Source organism: Macrosteles quadrilineatus, unplaced genomic scaffold (assembly GCF_028750875.1).
Source record: "Macrosteles quadrilineatus isolate MER2022 unplaced genomic scaffold, UCM_ALF_1.0 Scaffold_1__1_contigs__length_201487025, whole genome shotgun sequence".
In the NCBI taxonomy this organism is placed as follows: Eukaryota; Metazoa; Arthropoda; class Insecta; order Hemiptera; family Cicadellidae; genus Macrosteles; species Macrosteles quadrilineatus.
The window spans coordinates 50,690,912-50,710,211 of record NW_026542594.1 but is presented as its reverse complement, the minus strand read 5'-3'; the positions used below and the strand labels follow the sequence as shown (position 1 = coordinate 50,710,211).

At 35.0% G+C, this 19,300-nt stretch overlaps 1 protein-coding gene across 3 annotated transcripts in view; it reads left to right on the top strand.

The window, feature by feature from the left end:
• Positions 1–2,905: 2,905 nt before the first annotated feature.
• LOC128983011 (peroxisomal N(1)-acetyl-spermine/spermidine oxidase-like) overlaps positions 2,906–19,300 on the top strand; it is an 86,640-nt gene continuing 70,245 nt past the window's right edge. For 2 of the 3 annotated variants that reach the window (XM_054402129.1, XM_054402128.1), the window contains exons 1-2: positions 2,906–3,287; positions 4,611–4,780. In XM_054402129.1, the coding sequence (XP_054258104.1) occupies positions 3,116–3,287; positions 4,611–4,780 (342 nt within the window). In that variant the 5' untranslated portion in view covers positions 2,906–3,115. Of the gene's footprint in view, positions 3,288–4,610; positions 4,781–16,073; positions 16,222–19,300 lie in introns of those variants that run through there. The other variant, XM_054402130.1, reaches the window with a different exon arrangement.

Below are 19,300 nucleotides of genomic sequence, written 5' to 3'. Positions count from 1 at the left end.
CAAACGTTTGGCCTCCTCAGCTAAATTAGGCGGTCCTAGGCACTCTTTTCCTCCGGCACTATTGGGGCAAACGCCATTTTGACACAGAAATTTGTTTTAAGGTTGTCAAACACGTTAACGGGATGACCAAAAGGCTATTATTTTGTTAACTTTATGTTCATTTCAGTAGGTTATGTGGGTATTTTAACCTACATAAGTGTTACACTACCAATAACAGCTAACCGAATTGAACCCAACCTAACCTGAAATATTCTAATATAACGGAACTTGTATTACGTTGGTAAGTTCATTTGATGTCTTAGAAACCATCCATGTAGATAATTTCGTTCTTTATAGACATGCATTTCGATTTGTATTGTGACATTCCGGTTATTGCTTTTGAGCTAACAAATTCCCACGACAAAGAAGATGTTTATCGTATTCCAATCATGAATAATAACCCTATGCCTCAAACTCCAAGTAAATTGACACGTTGCAACAAAAGTCTTACCTACTGGAAAACGAGAGCTATCCAGTAAGCTTCGCTTTTTCTATAGTATGAATGAATAGTCAATGAATAGTCAATGAATAGTCAATGAAAAGTCATTTATTCCATCTTTAAACAATACAATATTGTAATTGATTTCGTCAAAAAAAATCCTTAAACTAATACACAAAATTATCATAGTAGCTATAAATTATATCACAGATTGAGATTGGCTGCATTTATTAATTGTAAACATGAAAACGACCAATATTCGACATGGCTACACAGTGTAAATTATTGATTCTAAGATAGAGTTTTTAACAACTAAAAGATGACAATAAAAATATTCTAAGTGGAATTCTAATAATAATCAACAAAGATAAAAAAGTTTATCAATCTGCAAAATTGATGACTTATAAAACTATATTTCCATGTTTAAAAAATTCTTTGGTACAGTAAAAGGGGTTTGCAGAAAGCCAGACAGACAATTTCTTTTTGAAAACCTTAAAAGGAAGTGATCTTGATTCACAATTCAGGTTGTTAAAAAAACTAATTTCTGACACAAAATGACTTTTGACAGTTGATTGTAGTCTACACTGTGGTAAATCAACCAGACTTTTGTTTCTGGTATTATAACTATGTACATCTTCACGTAGCTTACAACTATTTTCATTTTTCTTTATATTAACAAGACAATAAAATATATAAACATTAATAACAGTTAAAATACCTGTGCATATAAATAGCGGTTTGCAATGAGCTAGCCTATCCGATTTGGTAATAATCCTCACAGCCTTTTTTTGAATAAGTAAGATTTCATGTATGTGAGAACTTCCTCCCCACAACATATTTCCATAGCTCAGGACTGAATGAAAAAATGCAAAATATGCATGACGCAAATAACAAGAAGGTATATTGTTACTCAAACTCTTAAGTAGATACACAACTCTCTTAGAAAACAGTTGCTACAGTAACGTTATTTCAACATAAAAGTAACCGTCGATTTCGACGGGTTTCACCTAGTTTTGATTAAATTTGGTTTAATGGTGTAAGGTGGGATACAATTGGGTTTTTCTTATCTTAAACCCTTAAAACACAAAATTTCTTAATATCTCTCTAGACCTTTTTAAAGAGTTAAGAACAATATTGGTATATGAAGTGTTTTTGTACGGTTATTGGTAACGGAGAAAATTAAATATATATATATATCTTAGACTCCCACGTCAGAGACGTTCTTATGGAGAATATTGTAGTTTGCTTGTCTATGGATATATTTTGATCAAACTTGGCAGATTTATTTATTTTATACTAAGCTATTGATATTTTACTAAAGACCACACTTTATAGGTTTCCTTTTAGCAGCAAATTAGGTACTCGTTAAACCTAATGTTATTTAAATAGATTTAATTTAAAATCAATTCAGATGAATGGAAATTCGCTTAGTCGGCAGGTTTGCTGCGGCGGTTTTTTTAGCGAATTTCCCTATAGGGAAGTAGCTATTACCGTAGGTGGCATGGTAAGACCTAGGTCCGGGACCGATTTACTTTTTAATTTTGATGTCCCCAGAGGCCAAAAACACCATTCGTTCAAATTTATATATATAGATTTATATATATATGTGTCCGTGAACGCGATAACTTGAGTAATTTTTGTCCGATTTTGATAAAATTTGGTTTAAAGGTGTAAAGCGCGATAAACTTGAATGAGGTCGTGAGCCAGCATGATCGGACCATGGGAACATGGTTTTACGGGGGGTTTTATGGGGTAAAAATTGGTTTTTCTCACTTTTGACCCTCAAAACACAAAATTTCCCAATTTCTCTTTAGACCTTTTTAAAGAGCTTAAAAAAACAAATAATTTAGTATGTAAAAGTATTTTTGTTCGGTTATTGGTAACGGAGAAAATTAAAAAAAATGTAAATTCAAAATTCCCATGTTATGCTTATGGAGAATATTGTAAAATGTTGTAGTTTGCTTGTTTATGGATATATTATGATCAAACTTGGCAAATTAATTTATTTTACACTAAGCTATTAATATTTGACTAAAAAACACACTTTATTAGTTTCCTTGTAGCAGCAAACCTAGGTACTCGTTAAACCTTATGTTATTTAAGTATATTTAACGAAAATCAATTCAGACAAATGGAAATTCGCTTAGTCGGCAGGTTTGCTGCGGCGGGGGTATTTTTTATTTATGACTATCCATCACGGCCGCCTTTAACTCAAGGCCGCGGCCTGTAGTTAAAGGCATCGTGCTATTCATCCACTTTTTTCGTTTTTTGTGAACAATAAAGACTATACTGCTACTTGATGCTAGCGTAATTCAGCCCTTTTACAGTTAAAACACAGCTGTTTTTTTTTCTGTCGGTTGTCTGCTATGCATTAGCAATGAATTAATTGACATTGACATTGGCAATTTGGCGTCTGCTTTGCTTTTGCTTTAGTAGATAGATAGGCCTTTCCTCTGCCGCCTATGATATCTCTCCTTGGGAAGTCTTATTCGCCTTTCTAATTATCAACTCAACATTAACATTCTTAATTTACTAATAACACATTTATAGTTATACTTCAAAACTATTTGTATATTGTATTAAGATTCTTTTGAAGAGTTTATAAGGCGATAAAGCCTATGTGATATTTTAATAGGGATGGCGTCTTCCGACGCTGATCTCACTTTCAAGAAATGCAAAATTATTATAATTGGAGCTGGAATGGCTGGATTATCAGCAGCGAATCATTTAATTAAAAATGGAGAGTCGGATTTCGTAGTCCTGGAAGCAAGGAAACGTGTAGGTGGCAGAATTGTCTCCATTAGAGTTGGTATGTAACCTAATTTTAAGTTGAAACTTACAACTTTTTATCTGGCCTATCCTAAGTTATCCTAGGCTCACCAGCGGAGCTTTGACCCTTTAACCCTCCTTAAAAACCATCTATATTAAATATTATGACTGGATATATGATTGGTTACTATGCTTGTCTTCAAACCTGGTGGAGGTCACCAAATTGTTTGCAGTAAAAGCCCTGAAGTTTCTAGCTTTGATCAATAAGCTATTTTTTTTTTTATTTTAAAAAAGAGGTTGGCGGCCTCTTTTAACCTTGCATTTGCCCGTCCACATAGACTACAGATCTGTGCGTGGAATGTATACAGCAAAGTAAGGGGTGAGCCGGTACAGTACAAAAATCTCTGAGCACGGACGGTATGGTTATCTTGAGTGTGGGGGGTTCTTCCCGGAACCTCAATTGAGTCAAGGGTGTCGCCACCTCTGGTGGATAGGTTCATCCGGGTGGGTCCCACTTCTATACCCTGCCTCCTTTTGGGAAACCCTGATGGCCTGGCAGTGATGTTGGGTCTGACGGGCAAACGAAGTAGATCGGGTGCTGGGTCCGAGCCCGCCAGGGGTATCTGGGGATCTATCGCTCTGGTTTCCCAGCAACTGGGTAAGGCCTCGATCGGGTACTGTAGTGGTGTAAATGGGAGGTTGGGGTTCCCCCCGTCAGCGTGCTGACGGTCCCCTTCCTTCTGGCTATTGATGGCGGGTTTGCCTGTCAGGGATTAGATAGGTCCCGAGTGTTACTTGCACTAAATGCGTCGGGGCGCTCTACCATGGCCCTCTAGGTCCCGACCTAGTGGAACCCAGGTGGAGTGACGCTTAAACAAGTAGCCGGAAACCCTGGTTAGGATTGAGGGGCAACCCTCTTTCCGAAGGGTCTGCTTCGGCAGCCGGTGAGCCTGATGACCTTAAGTCATCCGCCCATGATGTGCAAAAGGTTGATGCGTAAGCTTCGGCCTACATCATGGGGCCCGGGTAAGTCTCACGACAGGTACCGGGTATGTAGTCAGGGGGCTTCGGCTCTCATGACAAATAATGAAATGAAATGAAATGGTACAGTACAAAGGTGAACTGTACTGATAAAAGTTTGTGGCAGTGACCAGCATCCGAACCCACGACACTACTGCCTTGGGCCCGATGTCCGCGACGCTACCAACTGAGCCACCGACTCACCTAATATATTTGGAATTTACCTTTACTGACAACCTGTACTCTATTTGATTATGGTATTATAGATTACACTATTACTAACACATTTAAACTCAAGTTATCTATGTCTAACATATTATATGGCTGTTCATAATTGTTTCAGATGAAAATAAGTTTGAGTTGGGCGCAAACTGGATTCATGGGGTCCTTGGGAACCCAATGTATGAGATTGCAATGGCTAATAATTTGATAGACATCATTCACGTCCCTAAGCCACATAAAGTAGTTGCTGCCATGGAGGATGGAAAACAAGTATCATTCAAAACACTACAGGTGATGATTTTTAACATTGTGATAGGTAAATAGTCTATGATCTAATTTGTAGAGGATAAAACAAAATATATTTGACAAATTTGTAATACTACTTAACCAAAAAATGTATATTGCCCGGATACACTCGGAAATTAGGTTTCGTCCCTACTTATTAAAAATCATCAAGTAGGCCTAACATAAGTTTTAAATTCAGGGTAAGATGATCAAACCAGGCCTACATGTCACCAAGAAAAAATCTCTTTATTAATAATATAAAATAAAACAACCTTAAAAATACAAATAACATTTGACAAAATAAACTCTTCTCCTTAAATATATACAAACATTACTTTATGTACAAACAAAAATTGAATTTTTAAGCGTGAGACAGGTGCCTCGGACCTAGGCCTACTAGACATTTTGTTAACTAATTTGTATTAAAATAAAATATTTTACAAAACAGAACCAAATGAAGTTTTCTATTGAGTCTATACTCTTGAAAATAGGATAACAACCAAAGACCACCTCGTATGTAAATATATTTTGATTTGAGACATATTCCTCGAACCTAATGATAATTGGTGAAAACAAAATTAAAATTGTTATCCCTATAACACTAAAGAATGGCTTCACCAATATGACGATACAGTTTCAGTTGTATTCTACTAAATCAAAAACACGTGTGAGTCTAGTTTAGGTAGTTCTTGTTATGCGAGACATAGGCATACCTCACCCAACATGACTAAAGGGTCTTAACACAAATTTACAGAAAACTATTTAAATGTTGATAATATGCAGTGCAGAAGACGAAAATTCAACCTGTCTCACCTTACCCCTAATTATCGTCTACATAAAAGAGAGATCATCTCACTACTAATGAAGATAGAAATAACATTCAACCATAGGTTGCTGATGTCCCTAAACAAATAAATGCACGTACGGTACTTGGATTGTAAATCAACACCTTACTGTAAGAACCAATGTACCATGTGTGAACCAATGTTTAACGTGATCACCAATGGACTACTGTTTTGTGATCAATGTAGTGGTTAGTTTAATCAATAAAATAAAATCATTCTAATTTTAGACAGTCTACCAGACATGCCTCTGACCATCATTCATTATGAAAACAAAATGTAATAGCCTAATCGATTAAATTAAATCATGGTAAAGATGATCTAAGAGACATCTGCCCCTGATCAATGTTTACCGAATTTAGGTTTTCAAGTCGTCCAATGTGCTCTTCTACAGTTCAAAATACTTCCCAATGGGTCTGAACATTTTTTCCTAGCATATTCTAGGCTTTGTAGTTGTTTCACTGATAATCTGTGATGTTTCTTGAAACCCCGATACCATTACTCTCCGGGTACTCCATTTTTAAAGGGTTTGGTTATCTTGTTTTTTTTTTTATATAGCCTACTCCTCTACCACCTCTAGAAGCTCTTTTCTGCTAAGGCATCAACCCCAACATTCCATCACTTTTACCCATTCACCACTTTTTCTTCCTCATGTGATGGGATTCCTGTTCGTCTCCCCAAAGTACTACTTTTCCCTCTTCTGCCAGAACGGTGGTGATGGAGAATGACTTCTGGTATCTTGTATTTCCTAGCAGCACCTCTCAATGTGGACTGGACAGAAGCAACATTTTGGAGTGCTTTTTCCAAGTCTTCATGAGAATACTTTGAACCACTATCAGTTTTCCTCACATACGTTTGCACCATGTTAGTTCAGGTTGGTTTAACATACTACACTTCACTTATAATATCTGTGATATAAAACCACGGTCCACAGTCACCAGAAATGTATTTGAATGCTAGGCCTACACGTAAACTACTGAGAAGCAATGTGGGTGAAAGCATTCATAATCCTAAATGCCATTGTTACAACCTGAAAAAATAAATTAGGGTTAGAGTAACCAAAACACAGTTAAGGTCCAAAGGTTAACTAGCGATTTCATACGAACAATGCCCCACGTGTCTTGTGTAATTCATAAAGGACATACCGTTACAGTGGTTTTGGGATGGCAACTCTGTCTTTTGGAAAAACATGATTTCTTCATGAAGGCTGCATTCAAGCGATTTGCATATTGTGCCATTTTTCAAGGATTGCTGTAAAGAAACAAGTTCTGGATCCTTATCAGTTTCCTCCAATAAATCTTTCTATAGGTATAACAAAGACCTACAATACATACTCAATTTGAGCTAATGAAAACACCATGCTGAGTATTATATTACAATAAACAGTACCTATCAGCAATATGACACATACTTTCTCCTATTAGACTAAGTGTTTCTATACGGGAGATTACCATCCCGAATAAGGTATTTTCAGCTCTGACAACCCGGACCAATTTCATTTTTCATTTTGATGTCCCCAGAGGCCAAAAACACCATCCGTTCGAATTCACCTACATTAATTCTAACGAGTTTGGGAACCAACATGCTCGGACCATGCCAACGGGATTTTATGGGGGGATTTGTGGTGTAAAAATTGGGTTTTCTCATTTTTCAATAATTTTGTAGAGCTTAAAAAAACAGAATTTAGTATCTTGAAGTGTTTTTGTACAGTTATTTGTTACGTAGAAAATTTAAAAAATTGTAAATTTAAAATTCCTTTGTTATTTTCATTTAAAGAATAAGTAAACTGTTGTAGTTTGCTTGTTTATAGATATATAGGGCTCTTAAAAAATATGGACCCAGTTTCGGGACTTTGTTATTCAAAAAGTATAAATCGGAAAAATTAAGTTTCACACCGCTAGAAAGAGAAAATTTCAGAGTTGTATTTATACATTGATTACAAAGCTCAATGGGTCCCCCCTGTGCTGCACGGCAAACATCTAAGTGATAGCCGAACCTGTCCCACAAACGAGACAGCATCTCTTGTATCACTGATTGCACAGCTGCAATTTCTTGAAATCGCCTAAACCAACGAGTTATGCTTTTTCTAGTCGGTAGTTCAATACTGAATTCGAAGTGAAAAGCCCGCCGCATAATAAATAGGAGACTCAGTTTTTGCAAACTCTATCACACAGAAAATCTTATATGCTGCATAGCAATCTTATTAAGAACTGATGGTAAAAAAATGGCAGCCCATTGTTGCGATAACTTTTTCGGCCGTTTACGGAACCATGGTCAAATTAACTTTGAAATTTCTTCTTTTGAAGTGTGTAAAGTTTATGTTTGCCCGATTTATACTGTTTGAGATAAGATACTAAGTCATGAAGTTGGGTCCATATTTTTGAATAGCCCAAAAGTTTGATCAAACTTGGCAAACTTATTTATTTTATACCAAGCTATTAATACTTTCTAAAAAACACACTTTATTACCCTTCCTGTAGCAGTTAAGCTAGGTACTTGTTAAATTAAATTTTATTGAATTGGATTTAATTGATAATCAAATCAGGCAAATAGAAATTTGCTTGGCCTGCTGGTTTGCTGTGGCGGGGGTACAGTTGAACCTCAAATACTCTAACCTTAATATCTCGACTATTATTAAATCCTCTTGAAATCCACATTAATCATAATGTTAAAAGTAGCTTTATAAGTCAAAGTTTCTAAATATTTGACCTTTAACAAGCCAAATTTTTGATCAGTAATATTCAACCTCTGTAACTCAAATTTTCCCATCATCGAGTCTCAGTAACTCGAAGTTTACCTTTATAAGTCAAAGTTCGCACGAATGTGCCTCAATAATTTGAAGTTTTGCCTTACAGTGCAAGTCAGTTGTGTTTTGACTCCTGTCGGGACATGAAAAATCCAACTTCCTGTGTTTGCTTCCTGTGTCTGTTTGGCTATTACTGTAGTCAAACTAATTTTTCTTTGTTATTTAGTAGGTTTTTAATGTACTCTATCAAACTTATTCATTAACTTGTTCCATACACTAGGCCTACACAATGTTACAAAACGTTAACAGGACTTACGTTTAACCTCAATAACACCAAACATTACGATAACTACAGTACTGTGTATCAGTAAACAATTGTTGCTTAGTATTTTTCAAAGCAGTTTTTCATTATTTGTATTGTAGGGATATCTAATCATACAGCCATTCCATTGTTACGGACGGGACATCCTGAAGGATTAACTATTAAATATAAAGAAACCATATAGATATTTTTAACTCTAACTGTGCTTGTATGCTAATAGGTAGTGTCTACTAAATACTGATAGTAACCTGTATGCCACATACATTTTTTTAAACCTGTGAAGAACTATTAAAGGCCCGTTACGGACGGGACGAAAAAGAGACATAGGATAAAGTACATGAACTTCACGTTAAATTTCCTGTGAAACCTACTGAAATTAAATTTGATAAAATATGTGAATGATACACTTTTACCTTTATCTACAAAGTAATACTGTAGGTTTAAACTTTGGCATCTTTATAATAAGGGAAAATATATAAATTGACACAAGGTACATGTTACGGACGGGACGTTACGGACAGGACACCTAGGATAATTGATAAAATACACATTAAAAAGGTACAATAATTAATATTTTTAATCATCAAAGTAAAATTAACAATACTTTACAGTATTTGAGCTCAACTAAATGTCTCTGTGTGCCAATTAAAATATTATTTCAAATTTAAATAGTCTGTTCATTCAAATTACAACTCGATTGGCTTTTCAAATTTATAAAATGTTCTGTTTCCTGTATCTGTTATTTCTGGTGACTTCAATACTCCACATACTTCTGCAAATGAAACAATATAGGATTTTGAGTGTTCTATCTTGAATAATTGTTCACTTTTTTCCCCACAAACAGTATTCATATATATGACCTCGACATTGTCATCTTCGTCAACCCCGCTTTGAGTGATTCCGACATATTTCTGTTTTCTTCCCTTTTTTCCCTGATGTTCAATTAAAATAAATTGGTTTGCCTTCACCTCACTCTTAGGCACATGTTTAGCCAAAAGAAACTGATCCTCATTCTCAGAGTCTGAATATACTTCCGAGTACCTAACCCGCTTATGCTGTGCCGTACTTGATTGAGGAGAGGTGTCTTCTAATTCATCGAGTTCGCTGTTGGACTGGTTTTGAGACTCCTCTTCATCATCCTTCCATAGTTGAGATAGACTTAACTCTGAATTCACAGTTCTCCCAGATACAATGCTTCGACCATTACATGAAGAAGCCCGAAAGTAGTGCTTCGACTGTATCTCTGGTATGGGCTGCACTGATGACCACCGGGATTCTAGCATCTCCATAGACTCCTTGATTTCTTGGCCATCAATGAACATGATATTTATATCACATGAACAAACATTTATGCAACAGTTGAAAAATTCTTCTGCTGAGGACACATTTGGAACCCGTCTGGTTATTACTTTCTCCCAGACCAACCTCTTCACTGTTCCGCCCACTCCATCAACTGCGCCCTTCCCATGTGAAGTGGCGAAGAATGCCCATTCTCCAGTAACTCCATAGTCTTCATAAATAAATGTTAGGTTTGATAGAGTATATCGGCTTTTAAATTGGCCAGCACACCCATCGGAAAAAATTGTTACTTCTTCTACTCCATGCTCACTCTTGAGATTACTGATAATTTTTTTTAAAAAACACCACACTGAAAATTTGTTATGAGTTAAATCGTTGCTGACTATAGCATAGCACTGCTTACCATCAGGAACCCAAGCTACACAGGTAAAAATTGTTACAAGAGTATTGCTCCAATGAGCGCTCTGTATCTCGTCTTGAGCGACGCAGGTATAATTTTCCGCAAAGTCGACTTGAAGCACAGCTTCCCCTTTGCTCAAACGGTTCTTCTTTTCTTCAAAATATTGACTTTGGACATTTTTCACAAAACAGTGAGTCTTGAATTTAAGCAACATATTTTGAAGCATTGTTATTGCCTCTTCAACCGTACCATTCACAGTGGTTAACATCGGACGTTTATTTACTTCTCCCCACTGCTTCCATGAAACTTCCTTTGTCAGGTCACATTCATTTAAACATAAGCTTTCTACAGTTTTATTTTGGCATTTTTCACAACCTTCAGTCATACATTCTTCATTTTTTATGTCACAGCAAATCTGAATCAGTAACTCCTTGCCCGTTGTTGGAAAATGAGTTAAAGTCTTAGACAATGTTTCTGTAATGAAATTAAAGTTTGCATGCAGCTTACACACACAAACATTGTGTGGCATTTCTGTACTTAAAAGCACATGTTTAGGTCTGAGTTCATAAAATTTACTCTTTTTCAGAGAAATAGCAGGGTTTTCTTCTGTAAACAGACTGTAGGCTTCTTTCACTGTCATTACCATATGGCGTTTTTGAACTTTTTCTTTGTTACCTGAATATTTATTTTTTACTGTTTTACAGTCTCTCTTACCAGGAGCCATCCTACTAATGTCATCTCGACAAAAAAAAGCATGGACTTTTTCCTCTGTTTCCTTAGAAACTGCAGTGATTTTTACTTTACTCACTTCATTAAATAAGGCTTTACGTTGTGATTCAGGTAACTGTGTAGTAGCATAGACCAGTTTCTTTACTACAGCAAGTTTCTTTGATGGGCTTTTAGGTAAAACTTTTTTAACACGGCTAAATGCCTTTCCTAAGCTTTGAACGGAAGAAAATGATCCTAGCACATTGTTAACTTCTTTATTATTCGACTTCTGTTCCTTCTTATTCTGTCGATATTTTCTTTTTCTTTCAGTTTCTTTTAAGCGTTTTAATTCTACTGCTATCTTACCTCTCTTCGTTGATCTACCTGTCATTAACTCATTTTTCTGCTTAGCTCTTTCTTGTTTCTTTCTCTCTGCATCTTTCTTCAAATAGTTAGTGTACGCTTCTTGATCAAGCTTAAATTTATTCCTGTGTTTTTGAACACGCAGTCTGACTTTTTCTCTCTCCAAAGCCTCTTTCTCCACATTTGAAGCCATCTAAAAGAAACACATAAATTTGATAAGTTCATACTTAATATAATAAAATGTAGCCTGTGTATTTTTGTTTGTTAGAGGTAGGTCTAGGCCTATTTAACAAGACTGGTTGCAATAAATCAGTTTATTGCAAAGAGAAATACTTTGAAACCTTTGAGAGATGACGTTCTAAAGAAGCGTTACGGACGGGACTAATTTCTAAATGCAATACAAATTTTAAAAAAGTAGGCCTATACAAAGCAAACTATGCATTTTGAGGTTAGATTTTGAGTATATTCTAAATAAACACAGGATTCATTGTTTAAACATAGGTGAATTTAGTAATATTTGTTAATAAACAATCTTTCACACAAATTTGATAATTTGATAAAGAAATATATAAAAATGTATATGTTTTTGTCTGTCAGAGGTAGGTCTAGGCCTATTTATCAGAACTGGTTGCAATAAATCAGTTTATTATAAAGATAAATACTTTGAGAGCTTTATCAAATGACTTTCTGAAAAAGCGTTACGGACGGGACAAATTTCAAAAAGCAATATAAATCAAAATACAACTACAAAAAAAATAATATTTTGAGGTTAGATTCCAAATACATTTTAAACACAGGATTCTTGGTTTAAACATAAGTATGATATAGTTATATTCTTTTATAAAAACTTTCTTACCTTTTTTGTTACGGACGGGACATCTAGGAAGTCTTTAAAAAGTAGTTAAATTCCACCTTTATAACTAAAAACTTCAAGCAAAACAACTAAGTCACTGAAAAGAAGGGTTAACAAGGTTTTCCCTCCAAATTATAGCAAACAGGTGATTATGATATTCTTCTTCTTATTTTTTTTTTAAACTTAACCTTAATTTCACATTTAGAGAGGCTTGCAGGAACATGAAACATTAAGCGTTTATAAAACCAGAAAAACACAAAATTTATAAAAAAACTATATTGAACTTGTTATTTTAGACCTTTCTCTTTATAGTAATATATACACTGTGAGTATAAAAAAAATTCTGAATTTCACTTCCAGGGTTTACTTTTCCATGGAATGGCTGCATAATGTAAGCATATCTATATAAATAAAATTAGAGTTTTGTCTGTACATTGCTCAGAATCATAAATTTTTAGGTTATTTTTACGTTTTATACATTAAAGGAGCCGAAACAAGTCTCATCTAAATTTCTGTCTGTCTGTCTGCAACACTCAAGATGGCATTTTACGCAATATTCTCCGGGAAAACGAGAGTACCTATCAAGATCCAAGTCGTTTTAATGTATTTACTGGATTGGTGAGAGTGTCTTTAGCCATTAAAATATGGTCTCACTACTTTGTAAATAAAATTACGGACGTTCAAAAATGCAGTTTTGTGCGATTTTTAAAGTTTTCGTCCAATTTTTATCACATAATCATCTATGAAATAACGAACAGCTGTTCGGATCAAGATTATTTTTTCTAGCTGTCACTGATATGTTTACAAATGTTGTTTACAAATACCGCAACCATTTTCAAACGCTTTGAAAGCGAATCTCAACGAAGTGAGATTAAAAACGTTTTTCTTACATAACGTATTTAATTAATCGCAAGTTCAATAATATAGTGTAATAGTGTAACCGTAAATGAAATTAATTAACTAGGTATCATCCATGTCAGGAACCAGAAATTCTTTAGTGTAAGAAATTGTTCTTGAGTTTTGATAACAAGAAAGAAGACCTTGAATCAGTGTTGTATACGGGTGGGAAACTTAAATTTAATAATGATCGTCGCCAATAGCTTAGAAACAAGATTTCCACTCAGTGACGGCGCTTCAATGGCGGTTGTGTAAAGTGTAAAGTAAATAAATCACAACTGCAGTAGGTAACAGAGGTTTACGGATGATGCTAAACTTGATTTTCCAATGTGTCACTTTCTGTTCCTACCATTGACTATATATATAGTCAATAGTTCCTACTCACCGTGTGATGCAATCGCTGGACCATACAGCCAATAGGCAAATAGTCCATCTCTTGGGTACGTACGCCTAGCCAATTATTCATAACAACCTTTTTGACGACGATCCTTGATGCCGGTACTTTTTCCTAAGATACACGGCCTACCTAGGCTACTTAAGAAATAAAATTACAAACGTCCAAAAACCCAACGTTGTGTGATTTTTATCACATCCCCTTCTAATGTTAATGGATAGCCTATACCAATCATTGTTTAGAGAATACGTAATCTGTTAAATAACAAAACAGTTGTTAGTATAAGGTTTTTTTTTCAAACTGACACAGATAAATTTACATTAAAAGTTGTTTATAAATAAAGCAATTAATGGTAAATAACTTTGACTGCTAATAACCTTTTACGAGAAAATCCAAAACCAAGACATCGATATCCTCGGGACTTGATTAACGCATACAGTTGGTCGGATGTACTACAGTTCTTAACTGTAAACGTTGGTTTTTGGTACTGATTTCCCTTAGAACCGTTGGTAGCAGCAAGAATAATTTTTACGTACTACAACATCATTGTAATTTACAAATTAGTTATCGTTGGTGTTGCACCTTATTTATTACAGGCGTATTCAATTTAACTGTATAAGTTTTGCTTTTTCTGTCTGGATTCCAAAATGTTAGTTTATGCTAAGAAAACGATAGGCTAACGCATTTTAGTAAAACTCAGTAAACCATCATGAATTGTTTAAACGCTTTACGTTGTTTATGCATCAATAGTTCGTGGCCTATTTTGGTAATTTTTATTATAAATTACCAATCTAAATTGTCTATAGTAGGCCTACTTCATTTCATAAAGTAAGCCGTCATTTCGACAGCATTACGGGTCATCTTCGGTCCAAGCAAATATAAATTGTTATGATAAAATTTGATGACATCAACAAAGATTTCAAATACTAATGTTATATGTACTTTTTTATGCTTAAAGCGTAGCAAATTCCCTAATTAAGTTCTGGATTTGTGTGTGTATGTCTGTTGGTAACGCATTAATGTCCTTTATTTCTCAGTGTTTCACGGAAAGGACAACCGCACCTTGGTAATGAAAAATGTCAACCCGAATAAAGTGTTAAATTGTGAGGTTAATGTAGTACCTTATATACTTTTAACCATTGTGGAAAGTAACTTTCAGGCCTACCTTAGGGCTATGCCTCATAGATCTATAAAGCATTTTTTTAGTTTAATCATTGGATTTAACATATGGACCAACATGATCCGGGTGACATTTAATTGCGAAGCATTTGTTTTGCCTTGTGCTTGAAACTGTCAGATACTGTATTTGCGAAGGTTTAACTATAATTGTTTTGCCAGCATATCTGAAAATATTCAAATCAACTGCTGTTCTTAATATAAGAAGGTTTCAACTGGCTGCGATAAGATCCCCGTGCGTAGAACGGGCACACAGCTAGTATACCATAAGCTTGGTTTTGAAATTTGTTACATTACTTAAACTTAAAACATACATTTGAAAACAAGCTGGGTTTAGTTTCTTTACTGTAGTTTCAATGTGAATTTTCAACATTAAATTTTGATCCATGTTCATGCCCAAAAAATGTGTGGTTTTTATAAACGACAAATATCCAGCAAAAGACAAAAGAGACAACTTTTTTATTTTGCAATGTTTGAAACTCTTATTATTTGTGTTTTTGAATAATTTAGTTGGAGAATACTCCTGAGTATTATTGCCCTGTTGCGAAGCACAGGCAGAACAACTAGTACCGGTATAATCCTAAATAGGCATGAGCCCGGAATTGTTTTTCACATTACTTCAGGCTAGACGTAGGGGTTGCGGCATTATCACATAGATCAAATCCATTGGTGATTTGGCGGGATTTGAACCCGGGACCCCTGGGACCGAAATCCCGCGCTCTAACCATTACACCAGCTCGCTCCCCACAAAAACCTTCTAATGCATGTAGAGAATACATCGAAATCGTTTAATCATAATCTATTTTGTCGTTTTCCTGGAGAAGAGAGCGTAAAATGCCATCTTGAGTGTTACAGACAGACAGACCGTAATCACGATAACACTCGTTTCGGCTTCCTATCGTATGAAATGAAAAAATAACCATACCATTTATGATTCTACGCAATATACAGACAAAACTCCAATTTTATTTATATAGAAGTTTCTTTTTCTTTCTTTTTATATAGTAGTTCTTTTATCTATACTTTTTAAGCTTTTATTATTTTTTGAGTTTTTATAATTTACTAGCTGAACCCGGCGGACGTTGTCTTGCCTTTGACTATTTACAATTTAAGTACCCTAACGTTTAATTGTCTTATTGTATATGAAGTGCTTATAACTAAATTGAAATACGTACGACAACTAATGAAACACATATAGTACGAAGGATAACCGATTCTTTATTATTGCTCTTATATTAAATCTAGGTTATGCTAGCTTAATTATTAATGGTTATTTTCATTCATGGTTATTAATGACAGTATTTTCAAGATGATCTCGTTCGCATGGCTCAATCACGTCCTGGTTGAAGTTCGTTCGCTACGCTCACTCACCTTTAGGTTGGAGCTCGTTTGCTACGCTCACTCACCTTTAGGTTGGAGCTCGTTCGCTGCGCTCACTTGCCATCAGGTTAGCTCGTTCGCTACGCTCACTTGCCTTCAGGTTAGCTCGTTCACTAGGCTAACTCGCCTCCAGGTTGAAGTTCGTTCGCTATGCTCACTCACCTTTTGGTTGCAAATTAGCTGTTGTCATAAATGTAAAAGAAATAATAGTGCTGCACCCTGTTGGTAATCCTTGTAACTGTAATGCTATTGAACATCATAGAACAGAACCAACTTGTTTAATTGAAACAGCTGTTAAGATTCATTAATTCCATTTCTCTAAAGGTTAACATGGGAAACTCCAGAGCCACTGGGGCGGAGCCGATTGGACGGATCACGAAATTGATGGTGTATAAACCTATTCCATGAAATTCTACACGTATGTACCAAGTTTCGTGGCAATCGGTTCAGCGGTGTCTGAGTTTATCACTGCCAAATATATATACGAACATCCTCTTTTATACTTATAGATACTTTTACAGCACATACTTTTTAATTTGTACTGATTCCTCTAAACATTACTTCACATAACCTTAAAGGTGCAGTTGATTTGACTATTAGTGTACATAATGTGCTTATTTTCTCAATTTTGTATAGTGTGGTGAAAACTAGCGTTCGTACCTTGGGCCAAAAGGGGTTTACAGCTCTCAATCGTAAAAAAAATGATCTCGAGCCGGCTAAATCTCATTTTCGGCCCTAGGTAAGAAATAAACTATACATATCAATAAAAATAGGTTGCAAAATAAACACGTCTGCCTGTTGCAGTCCAAAATCAATGATAGATTTTAAGGCCTGATGAAAACACTGAGTAGTTTGTACTGAAAACTAAAAGCTATCACGATAGATTGAAACTTGACTATATTGTTATTTTATTACTGTTTCTACAAACATAGAAAATAATTCACATAAGCTTAGTAGTAGCCTTTCGCTACTTGTCTGATGACGTGAACACAGTAGTGCACCAGTAATTGAAAAAAAACTTGTTTTAGCTTACACCAAAAATATTTTTATTGCCCTTGTATTTGACAATAGAAAGCATACAACATTAGGGGCTCCACATCGTTAAACATTAAAAGCAAGACAGACACATATCATACTAAGGAAGGATAACACTGTCAGGAACTTCATATACCTAACTTACTTTAAACTTCAATGCATCCGACTACTAAGAATTTATCTATTAGAGTAACACAAGGGTGTTTTCCCCCCTTTTCTTTGGAATGTACCTGATGACGAAATTTCATTGTTGATTCAGAGTGGATAAATTTTGGATTGGGATATAAAATACCCCGGCCGCAGCAAACCTGCCGACTAAGCGAATTTCCATTTGTCTGAACTTAAATAATATTAGGTTTAACAAGTACCTAGGTTTGCTGCTACAAGGAAACTAATAAAGCGTGTTTTTTTGTAAAATATTAATAGCTTAGTAAAAAATAATAAATTGGATAAGTTTGGTCCAAATATATCAATAAACTAGCAAACTACATCATTTTACAATATTCTCCATAAGAATAAAATGGGAATTTTAAATTTACAATTTTTGGAATTTTCTCCGTTACCAATAACCGCACAAAAAAAATTTGATATACTAAATTATTTGTTTTTAAGCCCTTTAAAAAGGTCTAAAGAAAAATTGGGGAATTTTGTGTTTTGAGGGTCAAAAATGAGAAAAACCATTTTTTACGGCCCATAAAAGCCCCTGTAAAACCCTTTTCCCATGGTCCGATCATGCTGGTTCGTGAACTCTCAAGTTTACACCTTCAAACCAAATTTCATCAAAATTGTACAAAAATTACTCAAGTTATCGCGTTCACGGACGTATATATATATATATATAGATAGATACTTACTTACTTACTCCTGCGGCCACACAAATCCCAAGTGATTTTTGGCCTCGCCAACAATGCGCCTCCACTACTAGCTGTCCTCTGCTGCCTCCAAACTTGCTACTAACCTCCTGAGGTCCTTGGGCTTAATCTGGGCCGTCCTAGCAGCCGTCGTCCTTCTGGTTGCCCCATCCATACCCTTTTAATCATACTGTTAACATCTCTTCTATATACGTGTCCCAGCCATCGTAATCTCATGCTCTTTACCATTGCTATAATATCTGGGTCATTATAAAGTTCTCTTAATTCTTGGTTCCTCCTTATCCGCCATTCACCATTGTCATTAATAGGTCCACTCTACGTAAGATTTTATTTTCAAAAACTATTAATTTCTTTCCATTTTGCTTTGTAAGCGTCCAGACTTCTGCTCCATATAGTAGAACTGGTTGTATATTACTTTATACATCTTTATTTTAGTTCTTCTGGTCAGGAGTCTTCTTCTAAATAGTTTTGTTAGACTCCAATAGCACCGTTGAGCTGCTGCTAATCTACATTGGATTTCGTTGTCTTGTCTGCTTTCACTTGTTATTGTCACTCCAAGATATTTAAAATTGTCAGTTTTTGTGAATTTAAGATTTAAGACTAATAAATATTTTAACAAAATATTTATTAGGTTTTTTTGTAAACACTTACATTTTGCAAAAACGTGTAATATTGGGTAAATGTAACACATAATTGCAAAATATTGTTTACAGTCACATTTTCTGAAAATTTACAATTTAATACAGAAATAGGTACCTAATTCAAATAAGTTAAATTTATTCTACTACAAAGGATACAATATTTGACTCTGGTTACTTACCTACGTTGCTAGTTTTCGGTGTAAATCATCCTTTACTGTAAAAATTCACTGTTCTATTATTGTTCACTTGCTATCCAATATACATATCCAATATAACTACACTATATTTACACTATTTACATCCCTCTTCAGTTTATGTCTCTAATTGAGCGGAGCGAGCGAAGCTCTTTGGGATCAACTTCAATGCAACAAATAGAGAAATATCACTCAATAACGGCTGAACGCATTTCAGCCAAACTTAACAAAATCACTTAGACTAATAGTGAGATGGTTTTTAAACAAACAAATTTCAATTAGATAATGCTAATGCAATTTAAAATGAACTTAAAATTTCCAATATTTAACATTAGGCTTATGGGACTAAAGTAGCCATGACAGTTTTTTTGTTTACAATAAAAATGTAAACAAGAGAATCATAA